The 22,934-nt window shown below is 44.3% G+C and overlaps 1 protein-coding gene and 1 long non-coding RNA gene across 3 annotated transcripts in view; one reads left to right on the forward strand and one right to left on the reverse strand.

Annotated features, from left to right (window-relative positions):
* Positions 1 to 925: 925 nt before the first annotated feature.
* LOC142001563 (transmembrane protein 45B-like) overlaps positions 926 to 22,934 on the reverse strand; it is a 34,350-nt gene continuing 12,341 nt past the window's right edge. For both annotated transcript variants that reach the window (XM_074976946.1, XM_074976945.1), the window contains 5 exons: positions 11,100 to 11,302; positions 10,072 to 10,284; positions 6,544 to 6,728; positions 4,547 to 4,692; positions 926 to 1,662 (listed from right to left, as the gene is read on the reverse strand). In XM_074976946.1, coding sequence (XP_074833047.1) covers positions 1,545 to 1,662; positions 4,547 to 4,692; positions 6,544 to 6,728; positions 10,072 to 10,284; positions 11,100 to 11,283 — 846 coding nt within the window. In that variant the 5' untranslated portion in view covers positions 11,284 to 11,302 and the 3' untranslated portion in view covers positions 926 to 1,544. The remainder of the gene's footprint in view (positions 1,663 to 4,546; positions 4,693 to 6,543; positions 6,729 to 10,071; positions 10,285 to 11,099; positions 11,303 to 22,934) is intronic.
* The window catches only part of LOC142001564 (uncharacterized), a 236,758-nt gene continuing 225,094 nt past the window's right edge, over positions 11,271 to 22,934 (forward strand). Inside the window, exon 1 of the long non-coding RNA XR_012642523.1 lies at positions 11,271 to 11,324. This is a non-coding gene — a long non-coding RNA (uncharacterized LOC142001564). The remainder of the gene's footprint in view (positions 11,325 to 22,934) is intronic.

The raw sequence follows: 22,934 nt of genomic DNA on the forward strand, positions 1-22,934 counted from the left end.
GGAAAGAGGAAAAAACATCCTTATTTACATCAATTAATATGTTGCTTATCCATAATTCCACAAAAGTTTTGTTTTTGTAGTTGGAATTTTTGTTTCGATTTTATAAAAAAAAGGCTTTTGCTGTATTCTTTAGAGTACATATGCATTTGTGCAGTACATGCCTCAGCGGCAGCGGGTCACCCTAACCTTATGGGTTATGGTCTTGGGTTTTGGCAACAAAACACAAGTTCAACAAGGAAGGAGGACAGTACCCTTTCCCTGGAGGCTGGGATATCCAAGGGCCCTGTTTTACTCTGGGTTTCCCACCTGCAGAGTCAGTGTAGATTTGCTGAACTGGGTCAGAGCAGTTCATCAGCAGCACAGAGCTGATTTCCCGTCAATGCCTGACCAGACTCATGGGGACTGCCCAACAACCTGACAGACAGCTGCAGAGCGGGTTTCACAGCATCCCCACCCACCAGGTGTGGATTGTACAGAACAGGGTAGCTCTGTATCTGGCATGGAACCCAGCTTAACAGTAGCTCCTTCAGGGGGCTATCTGGCATCTGAAAAAGCAAAATACCCCACAATCAATCATTGCTTGAGATTAAAAATGGGATTTAGCAAGCAGGAGAAAGAGGAACATATCCCTAAAATAACCTTAATTGTGCAAAATGGCTAGGCTCTAAATCAGCCCATGCAGCACCAGGAGAGGGGACACACATTTGCCCTGTCCAGCCTACAGGAGTATGTTCTACATCTGTCAAACACCCAAAGTTTCATTCAGATTGCCTCAGACTCTGGGATAGCCATTAAAGGCCTTGATAACCAATCTATTTTAAGTGGGAAGCTTTTCTACACTCCAGTGATAGACAGCAGTGCAAAACCAAGAGTACAAAACAAGCCAAAGAGAAGGAAAGTAAGGTTCAGTAGTGCTCTGCAATAGTCAGATTATTTTTTTATTATTTTTTTCTGTCTTTATAAGGCTTGCCGCAAAAATATAAAAAGATGTAATTCAACAGATGTGGTACAACATTTCTGTAGCATCTAATTGAACAAGGGTATTGCAAATTCTTTGGCATACTTCAGCATTCGCCTGCACTCTTCCTGATTGGGGTGACCCTTGCAAATCCTTCAGTCCACAGCGTGTCACTACAGTAACTGACGCCCAGTTTCCTCAACTTCGGTTATCACAGGTCAGCCCTCAATTCACTCTAAAAATGTGATGGGCTGTAGGCTCCAGTCCATCACTATGGAGACAACACATAGCGGAGATCCCATCAGACAAACTGTCCTGATAGTTGAATTTCTGAGTTTGATTCTGTCATTAAAGAAATCATTCAGAAGTTGGAGATTATGCACCTGTTTCAGATCCAAAGGGTCTCATGGAATTTATGTCTGGAGGACCAAGATCACATCTTGAGTCTATCCATACTGTTCAGCAATAAAACTGTGGGACCTGCCTTCTTGATAATACAATATAAATATTACTCAGATTTAAAAAGAAAAAAATCGATTCTGATAAACTTTCGGAAATAAGAGCTATCAGCCAAGGTACACTGTCTTCATTCCTCATCCGATCCATTTAAAAGGGCAGCATGGGAGCTTTTGTCACTTTTTTGCTTCCGAATCTTAAGTCCAATATCTATTTCTCCATTGTTTCTCTTACATCTTTGAAAGCAGCTGTAACACACAAACAATAATTGTCATGGTTATGAAACCACCAACACCCACCAGTGTTGCTCTGCAGGCTGCTAATATTAGGGCAGCAGGATTACATATTAAGATATACATTTGCTTGCACAGATGGCACCAGTTTGTGTTCTTCTGTGATGTTGAATGATTTCTCTACTCTCTCATTTATCAGGTTCACCATCTGCTGTGACCCACGAATAAGTGGGGAGAAGGAATAAGGAAAAGTCTGGCTGAGCTGCAGGTGAGTATTGCAGTGACCTGCCTTTCCCAAATCCAGTCCCTGTCAAAAGGGACCCCCCATCAGCCAGAAGAGACTTTTTAGAATGGAGCCTCATGATCTCCAGAAAGACCCCAGCCACCTGTTGTGATGCACTATAAGGCACCATATAGGGAGATGGGGGCTGTATAGCCTGTACCTCCTTTTTATAAGAGGAAGACATCTCTATCCATCTTTCCTGGAATAATACCACCAAGCACTGGATGGGCAGATTTCACCTCTCACTCTGGAAAGCCCCTTGTTTGGTATTGCAGGAGAATCGCCCTGAAAGGAGCATCCCCCTCTACACACAGAGTGCCTTAGGCCAGGGATGAGCAAACTTTTTGCATCAGGCCCCACTTTTCATCACTGCAATTAGCAGCCTAACCTGTCTAATGTAAACCAACCCACTGGAAATTTCATATTTAAAAAAAAACCCTTCAGCATGTGCAACATAAGTTTGTAAAATGTCTATTTCTCATTATATATATGGGAATACGCATACATAAACACAGTAACATATTTCAACATTCGTGAGTTAACTCACTTCTTCAGATGCTGGTCCTGGAAATCTGCAAGGCCAGGTATAAATAGGCCATAGCAAGGCTGGGGATAACGAGGTTAGCTCAGTCAGGCAGGCTGAGTTGTATTGTCATCAGTAGATCTGGAGGTGTGAACTCCAAGAGAGGGGAAGCTGCTTTTGTATTTAGCCAGCCATTCACAGTCTTTGTTTAATCCTGAGCTGAGGGTATTGAATTTGCAAATGAATTGTAGCTCAGCAATTTCTCTTTGGAGTATATAGTCTTTGGGCAATTCCCCACCAAGGTGCTGGCATATGCCTTTCACTAATCTGCACAGAGAGAACGACAATTGGATGGCAGAACTTATCCTGCCTCAAGGCTGATGGTTTCAGGGAGGTGATCCACAGCAGGCAGAGACAAGGCTGCCTCGTCCTAAGGGCAGGCAGTAGCAAGGTCCCAAACAGCCCTGTATCCTGCTGGGGGCATTACACTTGCGCGTTCCAAACACTGTATTTAGTGTAGCCATGGCAAGGCTGGATGTGCAAGTGCATAGATGCTCAGACAAACGGCCATTAGCTTGATATGATAGTCCATACATAATTACAGATGGGCTATGGTGACATCAGCTGTGATACAGTAAAATATTTTTCTGCATGTCTGGGGAGATGAGGGAAGAAGAACATTCTCAGAGGTCTGCACAGGGCTGGAAGTCATGTTTTTAAAAGGTTGGCCAGTGTGACAGTGGGCATCTCATTTTGGGGGAAGTTTTCAGAAAGATGTTCCTCCTGTCATAGGCACAAAGTCATACTCACAAGGTTTTAGCAATCATTTTTTGCACCTGAGATTGAGCTGTGGGTCCAAATCTGAGTATCTGCACCTCTAACTGCCTGAATGCAGGTACAAATTAGAGACTTAGACATGTACACATGCTTATGTTTCAAAAGGTACTTAAAGGCCTACAGATATTAGTAGGCACCTAGTAGGATTTCCAAAAGACACCAGTCTGCCTCTTCAGGCATCAAAATAGCTTTACAAATCTGCCCCTAAACCTATTTTATAGGCATAAGAATACAGCTGCAAATAGCACCTGCGAAAAAGGGAAGCAAGGTCTCAGCTTGGCTGAAAAAAATATATACCCCATAATCTCTTGTGGCTGTTTGTTTTCCATCTGAGGGTATCTAGGATACCAGTGTTGCCAACTCACATGATTTTATCACAGGTCTTGTGATAATTCACATTTTTCCTTAAGCTCCAGTTGCTGCTGTCCCGTGAATATATTGAGATTCCCATCTTCTATTAGAAAAAAATCATTTTTAGCCTGTGGCACTTTGGGCAACTCATGTTTCCCTGTGCATCAGTTCCTCATCTGTAAAATGACTTCCCCACCTCATCAGAGCACTGTCCAGATAAAGACAGACTGTGCAGCACTCAGGTATTACAGTGCTGGAGTCATACAAACATCCATGACAGATGGATAGCCTTCCTGACGTTGTTGTACCAGGAAAGCTCAGAAACTAGGAAGCATTAAAAAGAGCCCCAGTTTTGGTCATTTATTTTAAAATAATGAGGTTTTAAGTTAATTTTCTGGAATCTAAATATTTTTGTTAATAATTAGGGTTGGCTACATTTTGTTCTGTCTTGTAGCCAAAAGGTGCAGTGAATCTAGGTTCATTGCTGTTTTAAAGTGCTTTGAAATCACTAAAATGAAATTGACATAGCAGTGTCAAGTGCCACGTGTTCTCAGCAATACTTTTGACTGCTGATTCTGTAATTCTTTTGTTAAAATATTAAACCTTCACTTTCAGTGGCCAGCCAGCACCCAGTGCAAAATAAAAAAATGGTTAGGGCTTCAAAAAGCAACTTCAGGGACCTGATTGGTTTGGCTCTTCCACAGTTAGTACAGGGAACTTTTGCTGACATACCAAATCATTGCACTTAGTAAAGGAAGGTTACACCTCTTCCTGCCCTCTGAAATTTGAAGCACTCTGATGCCACTAACATAACCATGACTTTGTCGTGCAGGTTAGGAGAAAAGCCATTATATGTCATACAAATTGTCTCCCTCTCATCACCCACCCTTCCACCAGTAACATACCAGTAAGCGAGAGTGTAGTTGGTAATTGTGATGAGAATAGCCACTGTATAATGCCAGAAGAAGCACATGGTGATAAACATGATGTTGTCGTGGTCATCTTCAACCCAGTCTGGACCTCCCCATGGTGGGAACAACACAAACCCAATCTGGTTAGAATAAAAGGGTTTGTTACTCTGAGAAAAGAGTGCATGCCTGACCCTCCCACCCCCAACATCACTCTACTTCACCCTCATTTTTGCAATGCTTTACTCACTAATGGTGTGACCTGACCTTGCTCTAACTACAAGGCTGGAGTTATGGTTCAAGTATTAGCTTAGAACTCTAAAGACTTGCTTTTGAGTCCCACCTATGCCACACATCTGTGATTTGATCTTGGGTAGCTGATTTTTTTTAAATCTGAGAGTCAATGTCCCCATCCACAAAATAGGATGGTAATGCTCCCTGATTTCTGGGGAGCACTGTGAAGATAACTTAAGGCATCCAAGGTGCCCAGACACTACAGCAAAGAGCACCGAAGTAAAGCCTGTCCGGCAATAAATGCAGCACTGAGAAGCAGAAGGCTCTGGGTTCCCGATCAAATCACCATCCTCAAGGATTAACCAGCTCACAAGAACTGCTCGGCAAACTTTTGTTTTACTTTTGATTGGGTAAGCAAGGAGGCTCTCTACAATCATAAGAATATAATGGCCATACTGGGTCAGACCAAAGGTCCATCCCGCCCAGTAACCTGTCTGCCGACAGTGACCAGTGCCAGGTGGCCCAGAGGGGGTGGATTGAAGACAATGATCAAGCGATTTGTCTCCTGCTATCCATCTTCAGCCTCTGACAATCAGATGCCAGGGACACCATTCCTACCTTTGGCTAATAGCCTTTTATGGACCTAACTTCCATGAATTTACCTAGCTCTTTCTTAAATTCTAGTATAATCCTATCCTTCACAGTCTCCTCTGGCAAGAAGTTCCACAGGTTAACTATGTGCTGAGTGAAGAAGAACTTTCTTTTATTTGTTTTAAACCTGCTACCCCTTAATTTCATTTGGTGTCCTCTAGTTCTTGTATTATGGGCACAAGTAAATAAACTTCGCCTTATTCACCCTCTCCACACCTGTCATCATTTTATATTTCTCTATCATTTCCCCCCCTCAGTCTCCTCTTCTCTAAATGGAAAAGTCCCAATCTTTTTAGCTTCTCCTCATACAGGGCTTGTTCCAAGTCCCCAGTCATTTTAGTTGCCTTTTTCTGAACTTTTGCCAGTGCCAGGATGTCTTTTTTTAGGTGAGGAGACCACATCTGTACACAGTATTCAAGACGTGGGTGTATCATAGAGTTATATGGGGACAGTAAGATTCTCTTTGTCTTATTTTCTATCCCTTTTTTAATAATATCTCGCATCCTATTTGCCTTTTGACTGCCTCACATTGAAGGAAGCAGTTATGCATGAAAAAAAGAGACCATGACCAATATTTGCTTGTGTTCCACTTAGTTCTACAGGTAGATATTTAACCCTTAAAGGTTCTCACGTGGTTGATACTGAATGATTCTTCAAGGAGTTTCCATCACACGCAGTTGAATATTATCATCACACCACCCAGCAGATACTTAGTCATTCTAGAATGGTGTGTGGATCATTTCTTCCCACTAAACTACAGAGAATATTGTGGGGCCCCAATATATGCAATAAATATGGATGAACAATAGAAGAATGTGGCAAAAGTTTGTGATAACAGCAAGTAATTGATCTCTTTTTTAATTTAAAAAAGACGACGTGAGCAAAATAAATCAGTTATTTCCTGATCAATGCTCATAATAAAAGGACCTGGGGCTGGTAGGTTTTCAAGACAAATGTGCGTGGATGGGTTTTGAAGCATTGACCAAGTAAACCCTGAAAGATAATCCTGTAGTAGTAACTGATTTGTAAGTACAATGATGTACATACATGGTTCCTCATCCCAATACTCAGTCCTAGAGCAAGGCTGAAGGCGTGGAATCAGAACTGACCTGCCAGAACCAGGTTCCTTGCAGGATGGTGAGGCTAGTCCTGAAAAGCTCCAAGACAATGTTGTCCCGCAGGAAGACTTCCAGCAGGATGCTGAAGGCTGCACCGAACAGAGCGATGAGCAGCAGGCCGTGGATGTGCTTGTCTAGCATGGGCCGGTGAAGGACGTGATAATAAAAGAGAAAACCTGTGGAAATTTATACCAGATTCAGAGTGACATCGCAGCAAGGAACGCCTAGATTTTGCATGGCAGTTTTCACCCAGAAAACTCTGAAAGCACATTGGAAAAGGGCCAGCACCATTCCATTCTCTCTCTTTTACAGACGGGTGAAATGAAGTACACAAGAGTGAAACAGATTTGCCCAAGGTCTTCCACGAACGCAGCGGCAGACTGGAAACAGAACCCAGGTCTTCTGAGTCCCCATCCTGACACAAACATCACCAGCAAGACTAATTAATTTCAGCTGCGTATCTCTGCAACAAAGCCAGCTGTTTCCCCACTCCCAGGGCATGTACACATGTGAGTTTAGGCAGAAAGACATCTTGACATATTAACTAAACAAAAGCAGCCATGGAACCCCATCAGACCAGTTTCCCCAGTTATAGCCTGTTTCCAGGCAACCAAGAAGTTGACTCAAAGCCTCTGTGCAAAGTGTGTGGATGGCAGATGCAAAAGAAAACAGAATGGCCCAGCAGTCCATGTCTGAAGGTGCTTGGTCAACTCCTAATGCCACCAGCAATCACTCCCCTCGCGACCAAGTTTTTGCTATCTCCTACACTTCATTAATTTAATCTTCACTATTTCTTCTCAGAATTTGCACGTGAAGATAAGCATGACATAGCCATAACATGTCTCCTTAGCCTCTGCAAATAATCATTTCAGTGTCTGAGTCATTCCATGTCAAAAGTTCTTGATATTGGTCCCCTCCCTCACATTTCTTTTCTGCATTCGTTAAAGTTGTGGGAGAAGGAGAAGGAAAGGAATTGCAAGAGGTTCCATAACAACAAGCTGTACACTCACACCAAAATGCAAGTCTACAGAGCCTGCATCCTCAGCACCCTCCTTTATGGCAGCGAGACTTGGACCCTGTATGTCCGCCAGGAAAAGAGGCTGAACGTCTTCCACTTGCGCTGCCTCAGGCGCATCCTTGGAATATCATGGAAGGACAGAGTGACCAACACTGCCACCCTCGAGCAAGCTGGAATCCCGACCATGCACACCCTCCTCAGGCAGCGTCGACTCCGCTGGCTTGGCCATGTCCACAGGATGAACAATGGAAGGATTCCAAAAGACATCCTGTATGGTGAGCTAGCCTCTGGCAAAAGACCTCCCGGACGCCCCCAGTTGCGTTACAAAGATGTCTGCAAGAGAGACCTCAGAGAGGTAGACATCGAGCTGGACAACTGGGAAGATCTAGCAGATGACCGCAGCAGATGGAGGCAGGGGTTACACAAGGGTCTTCAGAAGGGCGAGTTGAAGATCAGACAGCTAGCAGAGGAGAAGCGAGCGCACAGAAAGCACACTAAGGACTTGCCAGACACCCACTACATCTGCAAGAGATGCAGCAAGGACTGTCACTCTCGTGTGGGTCTTTATAGTCACAATAGACGCTGTAAATGAAGTCCTCAGTTGAAACTTTAAAGGGTGCGATCCATTGTCTATGCAGACTGAAGGATGCCTACTACTACCTAGAGACAGTGGCTTCACTACCCACAGGAGCTCCATTCACACATTACCATCATCTTGCTCTGTTCAAGTCAAGTGAAGCCTGAAATCCTGGCTCTGCATGTGCAAGATGATCAGAACAGAAAATGTTAATTAATGATGTGTTGAAGCAAGTGATTCGACAGGTGAAACGAAGGCAGGCAAGACTGAGGCCATGTCTACATTACATGGAAGATTGACCTGCTCAGGCTCAATCTTCTGGTGTTTGACTCTGTGTGCCTGGCAGAGATACACAAATTGACCTATCAGCATTTGGCATTAGACCCTGGTGCTCCTCACTATTGAGAGTTAGGGAGGTCAACGGGAGGAATGCTCCCATTGACCTTCCTCTGTGAGGATGGGCAGGAACGTGAATTGCAGAAAAGTCGATTATAGCTACTCAATTGTCATAACTAGAATTACGTATCTTTATTCAACTTACTTGTTTGGTGTAAACCAAGCCTGACACTGCCTATAGTGGAATTAATTGCTCTCTGGGGGTACACGTGGTACAAGGACAAATCTCTATAGATGTGAGGTAAGAGCAGCATGTGCCATCTGCTTATAGCAACGTGGGAATTCAGTCTGCTGCTTCATACCATAAAGCCATTATCATCTGAGGAATCCGTGCCAGCCTACAACAAGCATCAGCTGGTTTTTAAAGCCTGTTAGTAGTCATGGGGCAGGATTGTTAGCTTTATCTCAGCTGTGTCAGTTACATTATATTCCCTTTTGTCAACACAAAGTTCTCACCTGCCTGATGTTCATTTCTGGGTATTAGAAAGGCTCTTGCTCTAGTGACAGTGCAAAAAATGACTGAACAACTCCTTGCTGTGATAATGGGGTGGCACATCCTGACCTCAGCTCTATAGAAATGCCCTGCTCAGTGCTTCCAGATCCTGACCACTCAATGGTTTCAGTCTTCAACTCTATCTACTTCTATCTGATGTAGATTCATCGAGGAAACCTGAAATCTCTTATAGTCTTCATAGAGACACAGAGACACATAGAGACACAGAGAAATCCCCTTTTCTGCAGATAAAAGTTCGGGTATAATAAAGCCAGACAGAGGCCTCCTGTGATTTAGATGTGGTGGCTGCACTTTGCATCTCACTGGATGTGGACCCTAAATAATATCTCATTCTCAAAACTTCCCAACTTTGCTGAGACACAGAACTTGGCAAGATCCAGCGTATCTCTGCAATGCACCATGACTCCTTCTTTCACAACACCTCCTGTGTTTTGTGTGTACTGACACCCCCAACTTTCATTTGGAGATGTTTCTAGCCATTTCAGAATCCAATTAACTTGAATTTGTTCCAGTGAATTTTTGTGCCATGTCTCCAATCTCTTTATTTTTACACCTCAGCACAGGCTTATCAATGAAAGGGCAATGTGTCAGCGGGACAAAGATGGCATCTATCCCAGGGCCCAGTGACACAAGAGACCAGAGTGTCTAGCTGCCCCGGCCCACTGTCACAGTGCTTATGGCTGAAACCCTGGGCCCTTTAAGTTGCTGCTGGAGTGCATCATGGCATACTCCAGGCAGCATGGAGGGCTAGCTGCCCTAGCCCTGCCCCTTCTGTCCAAAGCCCTGTCCCTTTCAAGGCATGGAGCAGGGTCCCCTTCCCTGGCTGGCTGTCAAGGCTCCTGTCTCAGTATGTTACCAGGTTTTGCAATCTACTTATCTCCCTAGCAGTACATATTCAAAGCTGTCTGGTACATCTCTGTGTCCATCTCCCATCAAATTCAGTGGGAATCTGTCTAAATCCTCTGTGCAGTTCTGGGAATCTCAACCCTAGCCATTTGCCATCAGGCTACTAACCTTCCACAAACACAGCCACTGACAGCATGAGGCGATCTAATCCCAAGGGCATCTTAAGTGGGGAGTAAGTGAGCACATCCACCACTCCAGAGAGTCCATAGAACAGGTACATAGTTGTATGCTGCCAGTTCATCAACTTCACCCAGCTTCGTTCCTCGCCACTGTAGAGATACAAGTGTGGGCCATCGGGAACAAACTGCTCAGCCAACATCCCTAGAGAGAGACATATACAGGTTACATGCCTTTCTTTTTAAGGGAGGAAATTAAAAAAAAGGAACTCCAAAACTAAGAAAAGGAAATACTTTCCCACACAACGTGTGATTAGACTGTGGAACTCACTGCCACAGGAAGTCACTAAGCCCATGAATACAACAAGATTCAAAAAGGGAATGGATGCACATATTTATATGGGTATCAAGTTGTTATAATTAGTGACAAATTCTTTGGAAGGGAGATTAAAGCTTGTGCTTCAGAGCTTAAACCAATCTCTCTTAGAGACCCAGGTAAGACCTTTCTTGGGGGCATATGATTCCACATCTGCCTACTGCCAAGTGTTTACATCACCCTCTGGTACATCTAGTTCTGGCTACAGTGAGAAACAGGACACTGAGCAAGATGGAGCCCGGTCTGGTCCAGCCTGAAAATGCCAGTGGGGAATAGATTTGAAGACAGAAAATTCTCCAGGCTGGAGAGAACAGAACGGACTTGGTGATTCCCTGTTCTGTTCATTCCCTCTGGGGCATGTGGTATCGACCACTGTCAGCAGACAGGATACTGAGCTAGATGAACCTTTGGTCTGACCCACTATGACTGTTCTTATGCTTCTTGTCACCCAGTGGAAGACATTTGGTGGTATGCAGGTCCTAGGACCTTGTTTATATATTGTAAGTGTAGGATAAAATTTACCATTGCTTTAGATGAAATTAAGGGGTGGAGGAGTAGAAAGGTCAGTTTCTATGGTAAGACGATGATCATAGTATGATGAATTGTCTGGGATGGTTGGGGACATGCTGTGTTCTAATCCTTACCTATTAGGGCAAAGATAATTTTAGTCACTCCTTCAATGACATCCAGGCGCTGGTAATAGTAGTTTCGATGGGACTTCTTATTCATATTCTCACTGAGGTATCTCAGAGGGTATTTCACAGACCACCAGAGACCAAAGAGCAGGAAGAAGCTGCCTGGGAGAGCATGACCTTTGAAATTTGCCATTGTGGTCAACCTGCTGGCACTGAAAGGCAAGGAAATAAAAGGTAATTGAGAGAACTGCTTTTATAATCTCCCTAACAATGCAAATAAGCCTTGCCTGTGGTACATGACCATGTCTAGCTCCAGAAGAGAGCTCAGTGAATAGCACCAAAAAACACATTCCCCCCCCGATCTATTTCAAGATCATATTACAACTCAAATATTTGCTTTTCACATTAGCTTTTACAGAGGCAGTGGCACAGCAGATATGTTAAGATGTTCCAGAGGTAGTCGGTAACTAGTACCCCCATGCCCTGCCAGCAGCGCCTGTACTAGAGAAGAGTGCATCCCTCTGCCTAAGCTGCCAGGACTAAGCTAATCTTTATTGTGTAGTAGGGGTCAGCAACCCCTGGCACATGTGCTAAGGCTAGCACAGGATCCGTTTTTCATTGGCATGTGAGGTGGGATCTCATCCCCTGCCCTGCTTCCCCCGATAGCTGGGAGCCAGTGGATTAATAAAAGACCAGCTAATGCTACCAACCACCACCTAAACAGTAAAGTTCTGCATCTTAATTTATTTATTAATGAAATTAAGTAGGACTATTAGTGATTTTAAAAAGTATCACCAGCACTCGGACCATACAAAGAGGTCAAAAGGTCAAATTTCAGCATTCTGCCTTGAAAAGGTTGCTAACCCCTGCTGTATACCATGGTTGGTGATGCAGAGCCATTTCACACCTGACGATTCTGGAACCTTTGAAACTGACCAGTGGCTCTTCAGAGAAAGCATTAAAGAGCTGGAATAAGCTTTCTACACATGTAACATGGGCAGAGATTAGCACGATGCTCTCAAGAGGCTCCACCAGGTATATTGCACCTGTGAGCACTAAATACTTGTGTGCTGTAAAGCACTGTACAAATCTTCTGATTTTTGTGATTTGTGTGCCCCTCTGCAGATGATAGAGCAAATGCATCGCTGCAAAGGGAACAACAAGGAGTCTGGTAGCACCATAAAGACTAATAGATTCATTTGGGCCTAAGGTTTTGTGAGTAAAACCCACTTCTTCAGATGCAACTGGCAAAGTGGGTTTTACCCACAAAAGCTTAGACCCAGATAAATTTGTTAGTCTTTAAAGTGCCACCAGACTCTCTGCTGTCTTTGCAGATACTGACTAATGCAGCTATCCTCCTGAGACTGCAAGAGGAGAAAATGTGCAAGAACTTGAAACAAGCCACCTTGTGGGTACCCATGGTAATCCACAGCACATTCAAACTCCCTGGCAGATAATGCAACCTTGTTTTCCCTCCCTGCTGTATTGTGCCTTAACGACAAGTGAAGCATCTTGAAACCTATTTTGAGGGATGGTTTGGAGATAAGGTAAGGCTCCGGGATGGAGCTGCCAATTTAGTAGGGTACAGCAGCAGATTTGTAATGGCTTCAAAGGAGAAGAGTGCAGGGGTAAGAATAATGATGCATTCATTGGCAGTAAACCCTCATGCACAACATATTCATTCAAGCCCACAGCCTCTGATCCAGTCCTGTAGATTTTGGAAATAACCAGGTAAGATCAGAGTAGGCAGGGCAGCACAATGAAAGAGCTATTCAGAGGAGAAAGACCGGGTCAGTTTTGTGGTGCAAGCTCTTCCCAACACTAGCAAGAAAACAAATCTTAATACAAGAGCCTTAGATCTGTTGTGCAATGAGGCAGTGAAGGAGGCCATTTGTTTAAGACGAAACACTGAGGGTTTTCAAGGCAGCATTCCCAGTAAGCTGAGCACTCGGGCGGTCACCCAGAAGAGATTCAAACACTGCCCAGCTGGTTAGCAGAGTGCCCACAGTGCTCACAGCCAGTAGTACAATGTTTCTAATGGTGGGGCACATCCACACATCCACGGGTGCACAGAACAAAATTTATTCTGCACACAGATGGAAAAAATTAGCGGGAACCCTGTTTCACAGTGCCTGACGCCCTCTCATCCATGAATGCTATAAGGGTGTGTTTTAATTTAAAGAAAAGCTGTTTCCCAAACCTCACATCTTCAGCAAGAGAACTTAGCTGGGTGTGAGATATGATTGCCTCCTCTGGGCCCTAGTGTACTTTACATGGCTCTGGATGGTCCAGCTTCTATGCACTCACAAGCTGCACAATCCCCTGTGGATCTTTGCATGGCTCCAGGGAACTACCGCTTGACTGTAATGCTACATCCATAGCATTCTTTGTTAAACATCCAGTGGCTCTTATTAAGCTTCCAGAGGCATGGTTTCACTGTGCTGTCATAGCTGCTGTATTCCGACATGCATTCTCTTGAGACATTTGTTTTCTTTAGTGCAGTATGATCTGCTTGACCAGGATTAATCTCAGCACTATGGCTATGTCTGTACTACAGCATATGTTGGCATAATTTATATCATTCAGGGATGTGAATAAATTAAGGCACCCTCTGAGCGACGTAAGTTAGAGTGACTTACTACTATGCCAGCAGCAGAGCTTCTCACATGGGTATAGTTTTATTCATCCGATAATGCGCCGTCATATTGGATGGTTCCTCTCATGTTTTCGTGGAACGACTGGATCATCTTGAGTAACCGTGGAGGACAGCCTATCTTGTGGAGCAGTTTGAACAGACCATCCCTGCTGACCAAGTCAAAAGCCTTGGTCAAGTCGATGAAGGCTATGTAGAGTGGCTTTCTCTGCTCCCTGCACTTCTCCTGCAGCTGCCTTAGAGAGAAGACCATGTCAACGGCACATTATCAGATGCTTTCAGAATCAGGAGCGGCGTCAAACAAGGATGCGTGCTTGCTCCGACATTGTTCGGGATCTTCTTCGCACTCCTCCTGAAGCATGCCTTTGGATCTTCAACAGAGGGCATCTTGCTGCACACAAGATCTGATGGGAAACTGTTTAACCTTGCAAGGCTGAGAGCTAAGACTAAGGTGCGAGAAGTCCTCATCAGAGACATGCTGTTTGCAGACGATGCTGCTGTAGTGTCTCACACAGAAGACCAGCTTCAAAAACTGCCTGATCGGTTCTCCAAAGCGTGCAAGGACTTTGGGCTTACCATCAGCCTAAAGAAGACAAACGTACTTGGTCAAGATGTTGCTGAATCCCCATCAATCAGCATTGACAACTATACGTTAGAGATTGTCCACGAGTACGTTTACCTCGGGTCCACCATCACTGACACCCTGTCATTGGACACTGAGCTAAATAGGAGGATCGGAAAAGCGGCCACAACTCTGTCCAGACTCAGCAAGAGTGTGTGGAATAACAACAAGCTGTACACTCACACCAAAATGCAAGTCTACAGAGCCTGCATCCTCAGCACCCTCCTTTATGGCAGCGAGACTTGGACCCTGTATGCCCGCCAGGAAAAGAGGCTGAACGTCTTCCACTTGCGCTGCCTCAGGCGCATCCTTGGAATATCATGGAAGGACAGAGTTACCAACACAGCCGTCCTCGAGCAAGCTGGAATCCCGACCATGCACACCCTCCTCAGGCAGCGTCGACTCCGCTGGCTTGGCCACGTCCACAGGATGAACGATGGAAGGATTCCAAAAGACATCCTGTATGGTGAGCTAGCCTCTGGCAAAAGACCCCCCGGACGCCCCCAGGTGCGTTACAAAGATGTCTGCAAGAGAGACCTCAGAGAGGTAGACATCAAGCTGGACGACTGGGAAGAACTAGCAGACGACCACGGCAGATGGAGGCAGGGGTTACACAAAGGCCTTCAGAAGGGCGAGTTGAAGATCAGACAGCTAGCAGAGGAGAAGCGAACGCACAGAAAGCACACTAAGGACTTGCCAGACACCCACTACATCTGCAAGAGATGCAGCAAGGACTGTCACTCTCACGTGGGTCTTTATAGTCACAATAGATGCTGTAAATGAAGCCTTAAATTGAAACTTTAAAGGGCGCGATCCATAGTCTGTGCAGACTGAAGGATGCCTACTACTATAGTTTTATTAGACTGATGGGAGAGCTTTTCCCTATTGGCATAGAGTGCCTTCAGTGTGCGCGCGCGCGCGCGCGCACGCACGCACGCACGCACGCACGCACGCACACACACACACACAAATCAGGTGGTGTGAAACATCCAGATCCGAGAGAGAGAGAGAGAGAGAGAGAGAGAGAGTTAAGCCCACCTAACCCTCATGGGAGGCATCACTAGGTTGACATAAGATTTTTTTCCACTGACCTAGCTATTGCCTCTCAGAGAAGTGCATTACCTACACCAACAGGAGAATCCTTCCATCTATGGAGGTATCATCTACCTATGCAGTATTAGAATAGAGCCAAATAGCAAATGAGGAACTGGACAAGCATACTTTGTATTTTGATAACCTAAATAATGCCATCAATGATTATACAGATGCACAGAGAGGAAGCATAGTTCAGGGATTAGGGGCAGCAGGTTCTGACTCAGGACAACAGTGTCGCACATCTCCTCTGCCACAGAGGACTTTGGGTGAGTTACTTAACTCTTTCTGCGTCTACTCTCTGTCTGTAAAATAGGGGCAATAAAACCCCCCCACTAGCTGAATGGTGTGATGTGTAGATAAATGTATGAAAACCAGGCAACTGGGGATCTGTGAACATCTAAAGTAGACACATATGCCTTTGTTACATACTTAAAAGTAATTGTTTTTGAAAAAACCCTACTCCAACCAGAAATGTTCCCATCTGCTAGAAAACGAATGCAGGACCATTTTCAGAGATCCACCCAACAAACATTTCATTATAGTTTTAGGGGGAAAAGTGAACTGATTTGCTGAAATTAAACATAGATTCCTGTTCAGAATTTGACTGTAGCCAATACTCTTATTTCATAAATAGATCTGAAAAACCAGATACCAATTACAGAAAGATGGCTGAGCAGAACAAAGGGATTAAGAGAACTGAAATGATTTACTATCTACATTATATTAACAACAAAACTATGAAGGAGGACAGGATGAACTGAAAAATGCTGAAATGAGTTTTATGACGATACATAGATCTCTCTAAAGAATGCTGTGTAAGTTCAGCAGTATCCTCATATCATTTGCATTTGTCACCACCTCTTAATATTTAGGCAGGAAAATAATTTTAGTCCTGGCAGTTCATCATTAATTAAAAATTGCTAATTTAATAAATCTCAGTTTGATACCAGATTTTCTCCCTGGCTCTGAACTGTTCGAGTTAGACCTTCAGGTCCACCTATGATGTGGAGGTGGGTAAAGAGGACACTTGGGCCTGGAGATTCAAAGGACCCTACAGCTCCTGGCTGACACAGCCACTACTGCAGCAGTGGCAGCAGCCAGAGCCCTGAGCTCATTTTAACTGCCACAGGAGCACTGTTGCATGGAGCTCTGAGGGGTAGGGGAAGGGGGCACACCACAGGCTGGGCATCGCTAAGGGCTAACTACTATCATCCACACCCCTTATGCCCAAGACCCCATGCCGTCCAGGGCATGGAGCCGCCCCCATCCCTGCACCTTGCCCCAGGGCCCTCAGGGGCTATCAGCCCTGTCAGAGATCTGTTTGTACATAGACTACTCCCCAGAGGAGGTAGTCAACATACCAGTCTGTAGGTAGAGAAAGTCTTAGGTGGTTAGAGGAACTGAGGTTCTTTGTGCCTATCTGTTACTTCCCCATTGGCAAAGAGCTCAAAGTCCATTCCTTGAGGTAATTAATATCCTCTCATTGGTTTTACTGAAGAGAATTTGGAGGCAGTTCCAGGAAGTGGAGAAATCACTTTTACTTATACTTAGTCTCTGTAGTTGCAGATGATTTTTGGGTATGTCTTTGCTAAGTGGAAGATCGTCACTGCCAGGGTTGATTTTCCAGAGTACTGTTTAGCACACCTGGTAGGGCTGTGCTATGTCAAACTGAGAGGGTGCTCCTGACAACTGGGGTGCTCCTCTCAGTGAGGAGTAAGGGACATCAATGTGAGAGTTTCTCCCATCAACCCCCATCAGTGGGGCCACACAGAAATTTGACTTAAGGTACATCCATTCCAGCTATGCAATTCTGGTAGCTGGAGATGTGTATCTTAGGTCACATTTCTTTTTGTAGTGTAGAACTGCCCTTTTTAAATCCATGTAACACAACAGAGCTTTGATTTCCCTCAGGATGGGATGCAGGGATGAAAACGGTTGGGCAATAATGATGGCACCTCTTAGTTCACAGTAGGATTCAGTGTTGCCCAAGAACTAGTGAAATCACCTGAGAATGGTTGGCACCTTACGCTCCAGTGCCATGAATGCCGACCTGACACCTGCTTCATGCTGAATTCTGATCTGCCTTCACCAGCCATTGTTGTGCTTTCGCTGTCCTTGGGTGCTTTGTAACAGAGAGAAAGCCTTGCTAGTCTATATACTATCAAAACAAAAACACAGTAAAGTAGCACTTTACTTGAGTGCTTTGGTTCCTTTTATTCAGTTTCCTCTTATTTTAGATTCCCAGTCAACAAAAACTCACACTCAGCCAAAGTTAATCAATAGTTGGGGGTGGGGAAGTGGGAAGTGTTAATAATGCTGACAACTGGCTAGAGGTTTCCCATTTTGGCAGTTTTGTAAATTTTTCTTTCAAAGGGCTTATAAAGCCCAAATGTTCTTTGAGTGCACAAAATATTGGAAGGGGCCAATTTTGGATGCTGCGCTTTACAGATCACCATGATTTACCTAAAAACCTAACAAACAATGAATGAGAAAAGAAGCCCTAAACTCTAGGGAGACAGGGTGGCCTAGTAGTCGGAGCACTCAGAGGCCCTGTGATCTATTCCTAGATCTACTGAATGACTTAAGGCAAGTCATTGTGGGTGTCATTTTCCCCATCTGTTCCAAGGGAGCAAGGACACCAGTAGGAGAAAAGTGCTAAGTAAGAACTGGATATTATATTGTGCCTGGAAGCCCAGGGTTTGCATGCAGCAGGACATGGGCAGTGAAGAAAGCTCATATATCTGTGAATAGACTCTCCCTGGTTCTGTGCAGTTTCACTCATTTATATTTATATGGTACGTTTTATGGTAAAGATGCCCAAAGTGCCTCACAAAGAGATAAGCCTATTCCCTTTCAGGGAAATCACTTTGCCTGGCAGACAATCCTAGCCAGTTCTGGGGAAAAGGATGCCAAGTGTTAACAGTGCAAGGCAACAGTAGATAGTTTGGGGAAGGAACTGCAGTGGTTGTAGCCAGCAGAGCCAATAGCCACCGTAGGCCCTGGGGCAAGCCAGGAGAGGTGCCCAGCTCTGTGCCACAGAAGGGGCAGGGCCAAGGTTGGAAGGGGCAGGACTTAGGGCAGTCAGTCCTTAGCACCACCCATACCATGCTACTGCCATCCCCAGCCACACAGAGCGGTGGAGTAGTGCTGCCATGACACTTCAAATGGGCCCAGGACAACTGTCCCCATTGCCCTCTCCTACAAAGGCAAGGCTGTTTGTAGCCATTTGACAAGTGACTGCCACTGTGCTCTCGCCTGGCTTAGATGGGTCTTTCCAAAGCAAGTCTGCATTGTCAATTGCTTCTTCTTTTTGACCCACCTTTCCCTGTATTTCCCTTTTCTCCTTCCCCGATATAGGCCTGTTACAAGAGTTAGGACACCTCAGGTTGTGTGTCAGTGCTTGACAGGGTATGACTCTTCTCCCTAAGTATTTCAGACAGAGAAAAGGCTGATCAGGAGTGGCACAGACATGACTAGGAGTTTAGAAGAAGGAAGCTACACTGGGCATGGATCCACTGGGCAGTGGACAGGTCAGGCTAGTGCCTTACATCTACTCTGGAACTGGAGATCAGTTTCTGGAAAGTTTGCAACAAAGCATTCCTCCAGCAATATAGAGACCTGAGCTCATGTCTTCAATGCTCCATACTTCATGTTGGCTGCTGATCCAATTCCAGGTCAATTTCAAACTTTTGCTTTTCTCTATGGAGCTGTAAATTGTCTAGAAAGACTGGACTGTATTAGAGCATGTCTGTCTAGTCACATCCACCATGGCACTTCGTCCAGTGCTGTTAATATAGCTGATGGAGCCTGTGCTCCAGTTAGCTTTCTCAGTGAAGGGCCTTGAAGTTGCTGATACCCGAGAGCAAAGTTGAGCCTGCATCTTGCATTCTTCAAGGTGCATCATAAGTAGTGCTCCCTGTAAGCTGTGCACTTAGGCTGCCACCCAGGAGAGATACAAATGCTGCCCAGCTGATTAGCAGAGCACCCACAGCTGTCCACAGCTGGTAGCATTTGCTCTTACTGGTGGTACATATCCACACTTACTTCACTGTACATGAATGGGAAAAAAATTAGAGGGAACATTGGTTGCAAGACTCAGCCGTTTCCTTGGGTCCTCTGATGGATAAGCTGCAGATTTACCATGCCAGTTTACTATGGGTATTAACCAGCTCTGGACTTCTGTCAAGTAGATGGTTCTAAAATGAGGGCACAGACCAGATCTTTACCTGGAAGGAAGAGATGTTACACAATAGCAGACAGATGTGACAGCTGTAGAGCTGAGTATCAGAGGGGTAGCCATGTTAGTCTGGATCTGCAAAAGCAACGAGGGGTCCTGTGGCACCTTATAGACTAACAGAAGTGTATGAGCGTAAGCTTGCATGGGCAAAGATCCACTTCATCAGATGCAGAGCTCAGTTGTAGAGCTCTAAGACGTGAGATTGCTGCAGACTTCCTTCCCTCTTCCTCCATCCAGACAGGGAGCAGACAGGTGAATACTGCATGAAAGGGGCTTATTTCACAACTACCCACAGCATGCATTGAATTCATTTGACATTGACGTCAGCACAGCAGTCAGACCATCCAGAGACACCTGCTTTTACTGGCCCACTAAAATAATCAGGATTAGTCAGTGGCTACAAGGAGACATGACAATCCTACAGGGCCTGTAACTTCTGTTACAAAAGAAAGGAAGATGCTGGTTAGAAGCAGCCTGAGCAGAAAGGGCCTAAGGGAAAATACAAAGATGAGTGCTTCATATAAAAAAGCCACAGCCACCAACTGCCCTGCTGATGGGTAAACTTCAAAATGGTCCAGAGCCACAGCAGACCCCAGGGATTTAGCAAGGCTAGACTGACCCTTGTGAGAATGGTCTCCTGTTATTTTGAGCTTTTTGCTCTTAGTCCTTGAGGAGCGGAATTAGAAAGTACACAGGGAAAGTTACGTGTTTAAGGTACAGATCAGCTCTTATTTGGCATGGTTACTGTATTTCATAACCATTATAACTGGGTCTTCCATTCAAACCAGACCAGCTCATGAAGCCTGTCTGTGAACTATAACACCATTCTCTCCTCCTCTCTTGCACATAGTTACAAGACAACTGCACCAATATATTCCCTCCATTATTACTCGAGGCTTCCCACTTAAAGATTCTGGCTCCCAGTTGACATCTCTCTTTGCCAGAAACCTGAGTCTCACTGACTCCTGACACAAGATTTTAAGTCTGCACAGTTCCTTGGGTAGCCCCAGAAAGCCAGACTGCCTAAACAGACCACCATCTGTGCTTTGCTTTTTCTCCATGACCAGGATATAACCTGCAGTTACAGTTCTGTCTAACCAAGCCCTTTCATTCTTCAGATAAAAGGCGTTAGAAGTTCCAATACACAAGCTGAAAAGCTTACCAAAGGTCATGCCAACCTCCAACCTTGAGCTTTGGTAAGTTTTAGTCTGTCATAATCCACAACATTTCCCCTGCTAGTTACAAGTTTATAGCAGTCTTGAATTCAGAACCAGAACATAGACTGGGCAGATCTACTCTTTCTTTATACAGCTTTGGCCTTTGATCTCAGCTCAAGTAACAGACAAAGATTCTCTCCCTCAGAGCATAGCTTTAAAAGATGGTTTTTTGCATGACTGGAGTTGAGCAATTTGGAATAACCTCTCTTTAGGGATGCCTGAGGAAATCCATTTCACATGTATTGTCCCAAAAGTCCATTTGCATCTGACACGTTTTCAGTGTAGTCTTTTCAACTCCCATTTCTCACATCAGCCACATCTCTCACCCCCAGAAGGGGCAATATACAAACCCCACCCACAACAATGCAAAATTAATGCAATCAATTATTTTCAGAGTGTTGCAGGAAATTGCCATATTTCTCACATCATCTTGTCTGTCTCCCACTTTTACCAAATAAGCATCCTGAATTTCCTTCAAATTTTCCCTTAATGATGCCCACCCTTCTTTACCTTCCATCCTCCCTATTCAACTGCAAAAGCTCCTCCCTCTGTTTCCTAACCTCATGCAAGATCCCTGTCAAATTTTGCACCCGTGCTAATTAATAAGCTTCTATGCTGAACTTCCTTCAGAAGAAAAAGCAGTCAAGTAGCACTTTAAAGACTAGCAAAATTATTTATTAGGTGAGCTTTCGTGGGACAGACCCACTTCCTCAGACCATCGCCATACTTTTCGTGGGACAGACCCACAAAAGCTCACCTAATAAATAATTTCACTAATCTTTAAAGTGCTACTTGACTGCTTTTTGTTTTGATAGTATATAGACTAGCACGGCTCCCTCTCTGTTACTTTCCTTCAGAAGAGGGGCCTGAAATCTCCATTTCAATGAATTGATCCTTCTACAAATATTGCAGCACAAGGGTCTTTGATACTAATGAGTTCTATCAGGGCAAGAGAGGAGGAAAAAACTAATTTTTCCATGGTTAAACACAGAAAAGTGAGTTTATTACTAATCATATGGTCATTCCTTAGTTACTTGCCAGTGTTCAAAAAACTTCTGGGCATTTGTGAGACTGTTTCCAAATACCAAAAGTTTTCTGAACTGCAGCATGATTTGTTCACCCAGAACTTCATAATAGGGTCATTCCAGAGTTAAAAATCATCATCCAATCAGGAAGCAATGACATGATCTGACTAATAAATTGTTTTAAGATAGCACATCAACATAGAATGGCTTGTCCAAGTTGCCCAATGAACATCCTGCTGCAGCCAAAAAAAAAAAAAAAAAAAAAAAAAAAATCAGATTTAGTCCATAAATACTAACCAATCAACAAATTAAATGTGTAATTAATTTTATTTGTGAGATATAGTTCAGGTAGTTCAATATTCTGCATCAAAATCCTAACCAGACATAGAAAAGAGTACAATTCAAAATTCATTTGAAAATGTAGGTTATGGATTTAGAAGAGAACTAATTTTCAGAGGTCAATTTTCTATTTGGATTTGCCAAGGCAAGTTCTGACTAGCTGCAAAACAAAAGACCATCAGGTTGTTTAGGAGCAGAGGAAGAATGAGAGCAAAGTTGTGAATAGGAAGCTGACTGCTTTTGAAGTCACAGAGAGGTAGCAGTGCTAGTCTACATTTTCACAAAACAAAAAAACAGTCATGTAGCACTTTAAAGACTAACAAAATAATGGATAAGGTGATGAGCTTTCGTGGGTCTGTCCCTGAAAGCTCATCACCTAATACACAATTTTTGTTAGTCTTTAAAGTGCTACATGACTGCTTTTTCATATTGGTCTTGAAGGTAAAGACAAGTCTGAACTTGACACGAGTGGAAGATAGCGAAGGGATACAAAGAGACGCCAGCAATCAGAGCATCTTGGGGAAAGAAGGATCATTTTGATAACAGTGTTTTGGATAGAATCAAGTGGGCACAAGATGTGAAGTGGAGAGTGCAGAGAAGAGACAGTCAAAGCAAGAGATGAGCAAGAGATGGGGTTATAAGAACAGTGGTGGGCA

The sequence above is a fragment of the Carettochelys insculpta genome, chromosome 25 (genome assembly GCF_033958435.1).
Source record: "Carettochelys insculpta isolate YL-2023 chromosome 25, ASM3395843v1, whole genome shotgun sequence".
Lineage (NCBI taxonomy): Eukaryota > Metazoa > Chordata > Testudines > Carettochelyidae > Carettochelys > Carettochelys insculpta.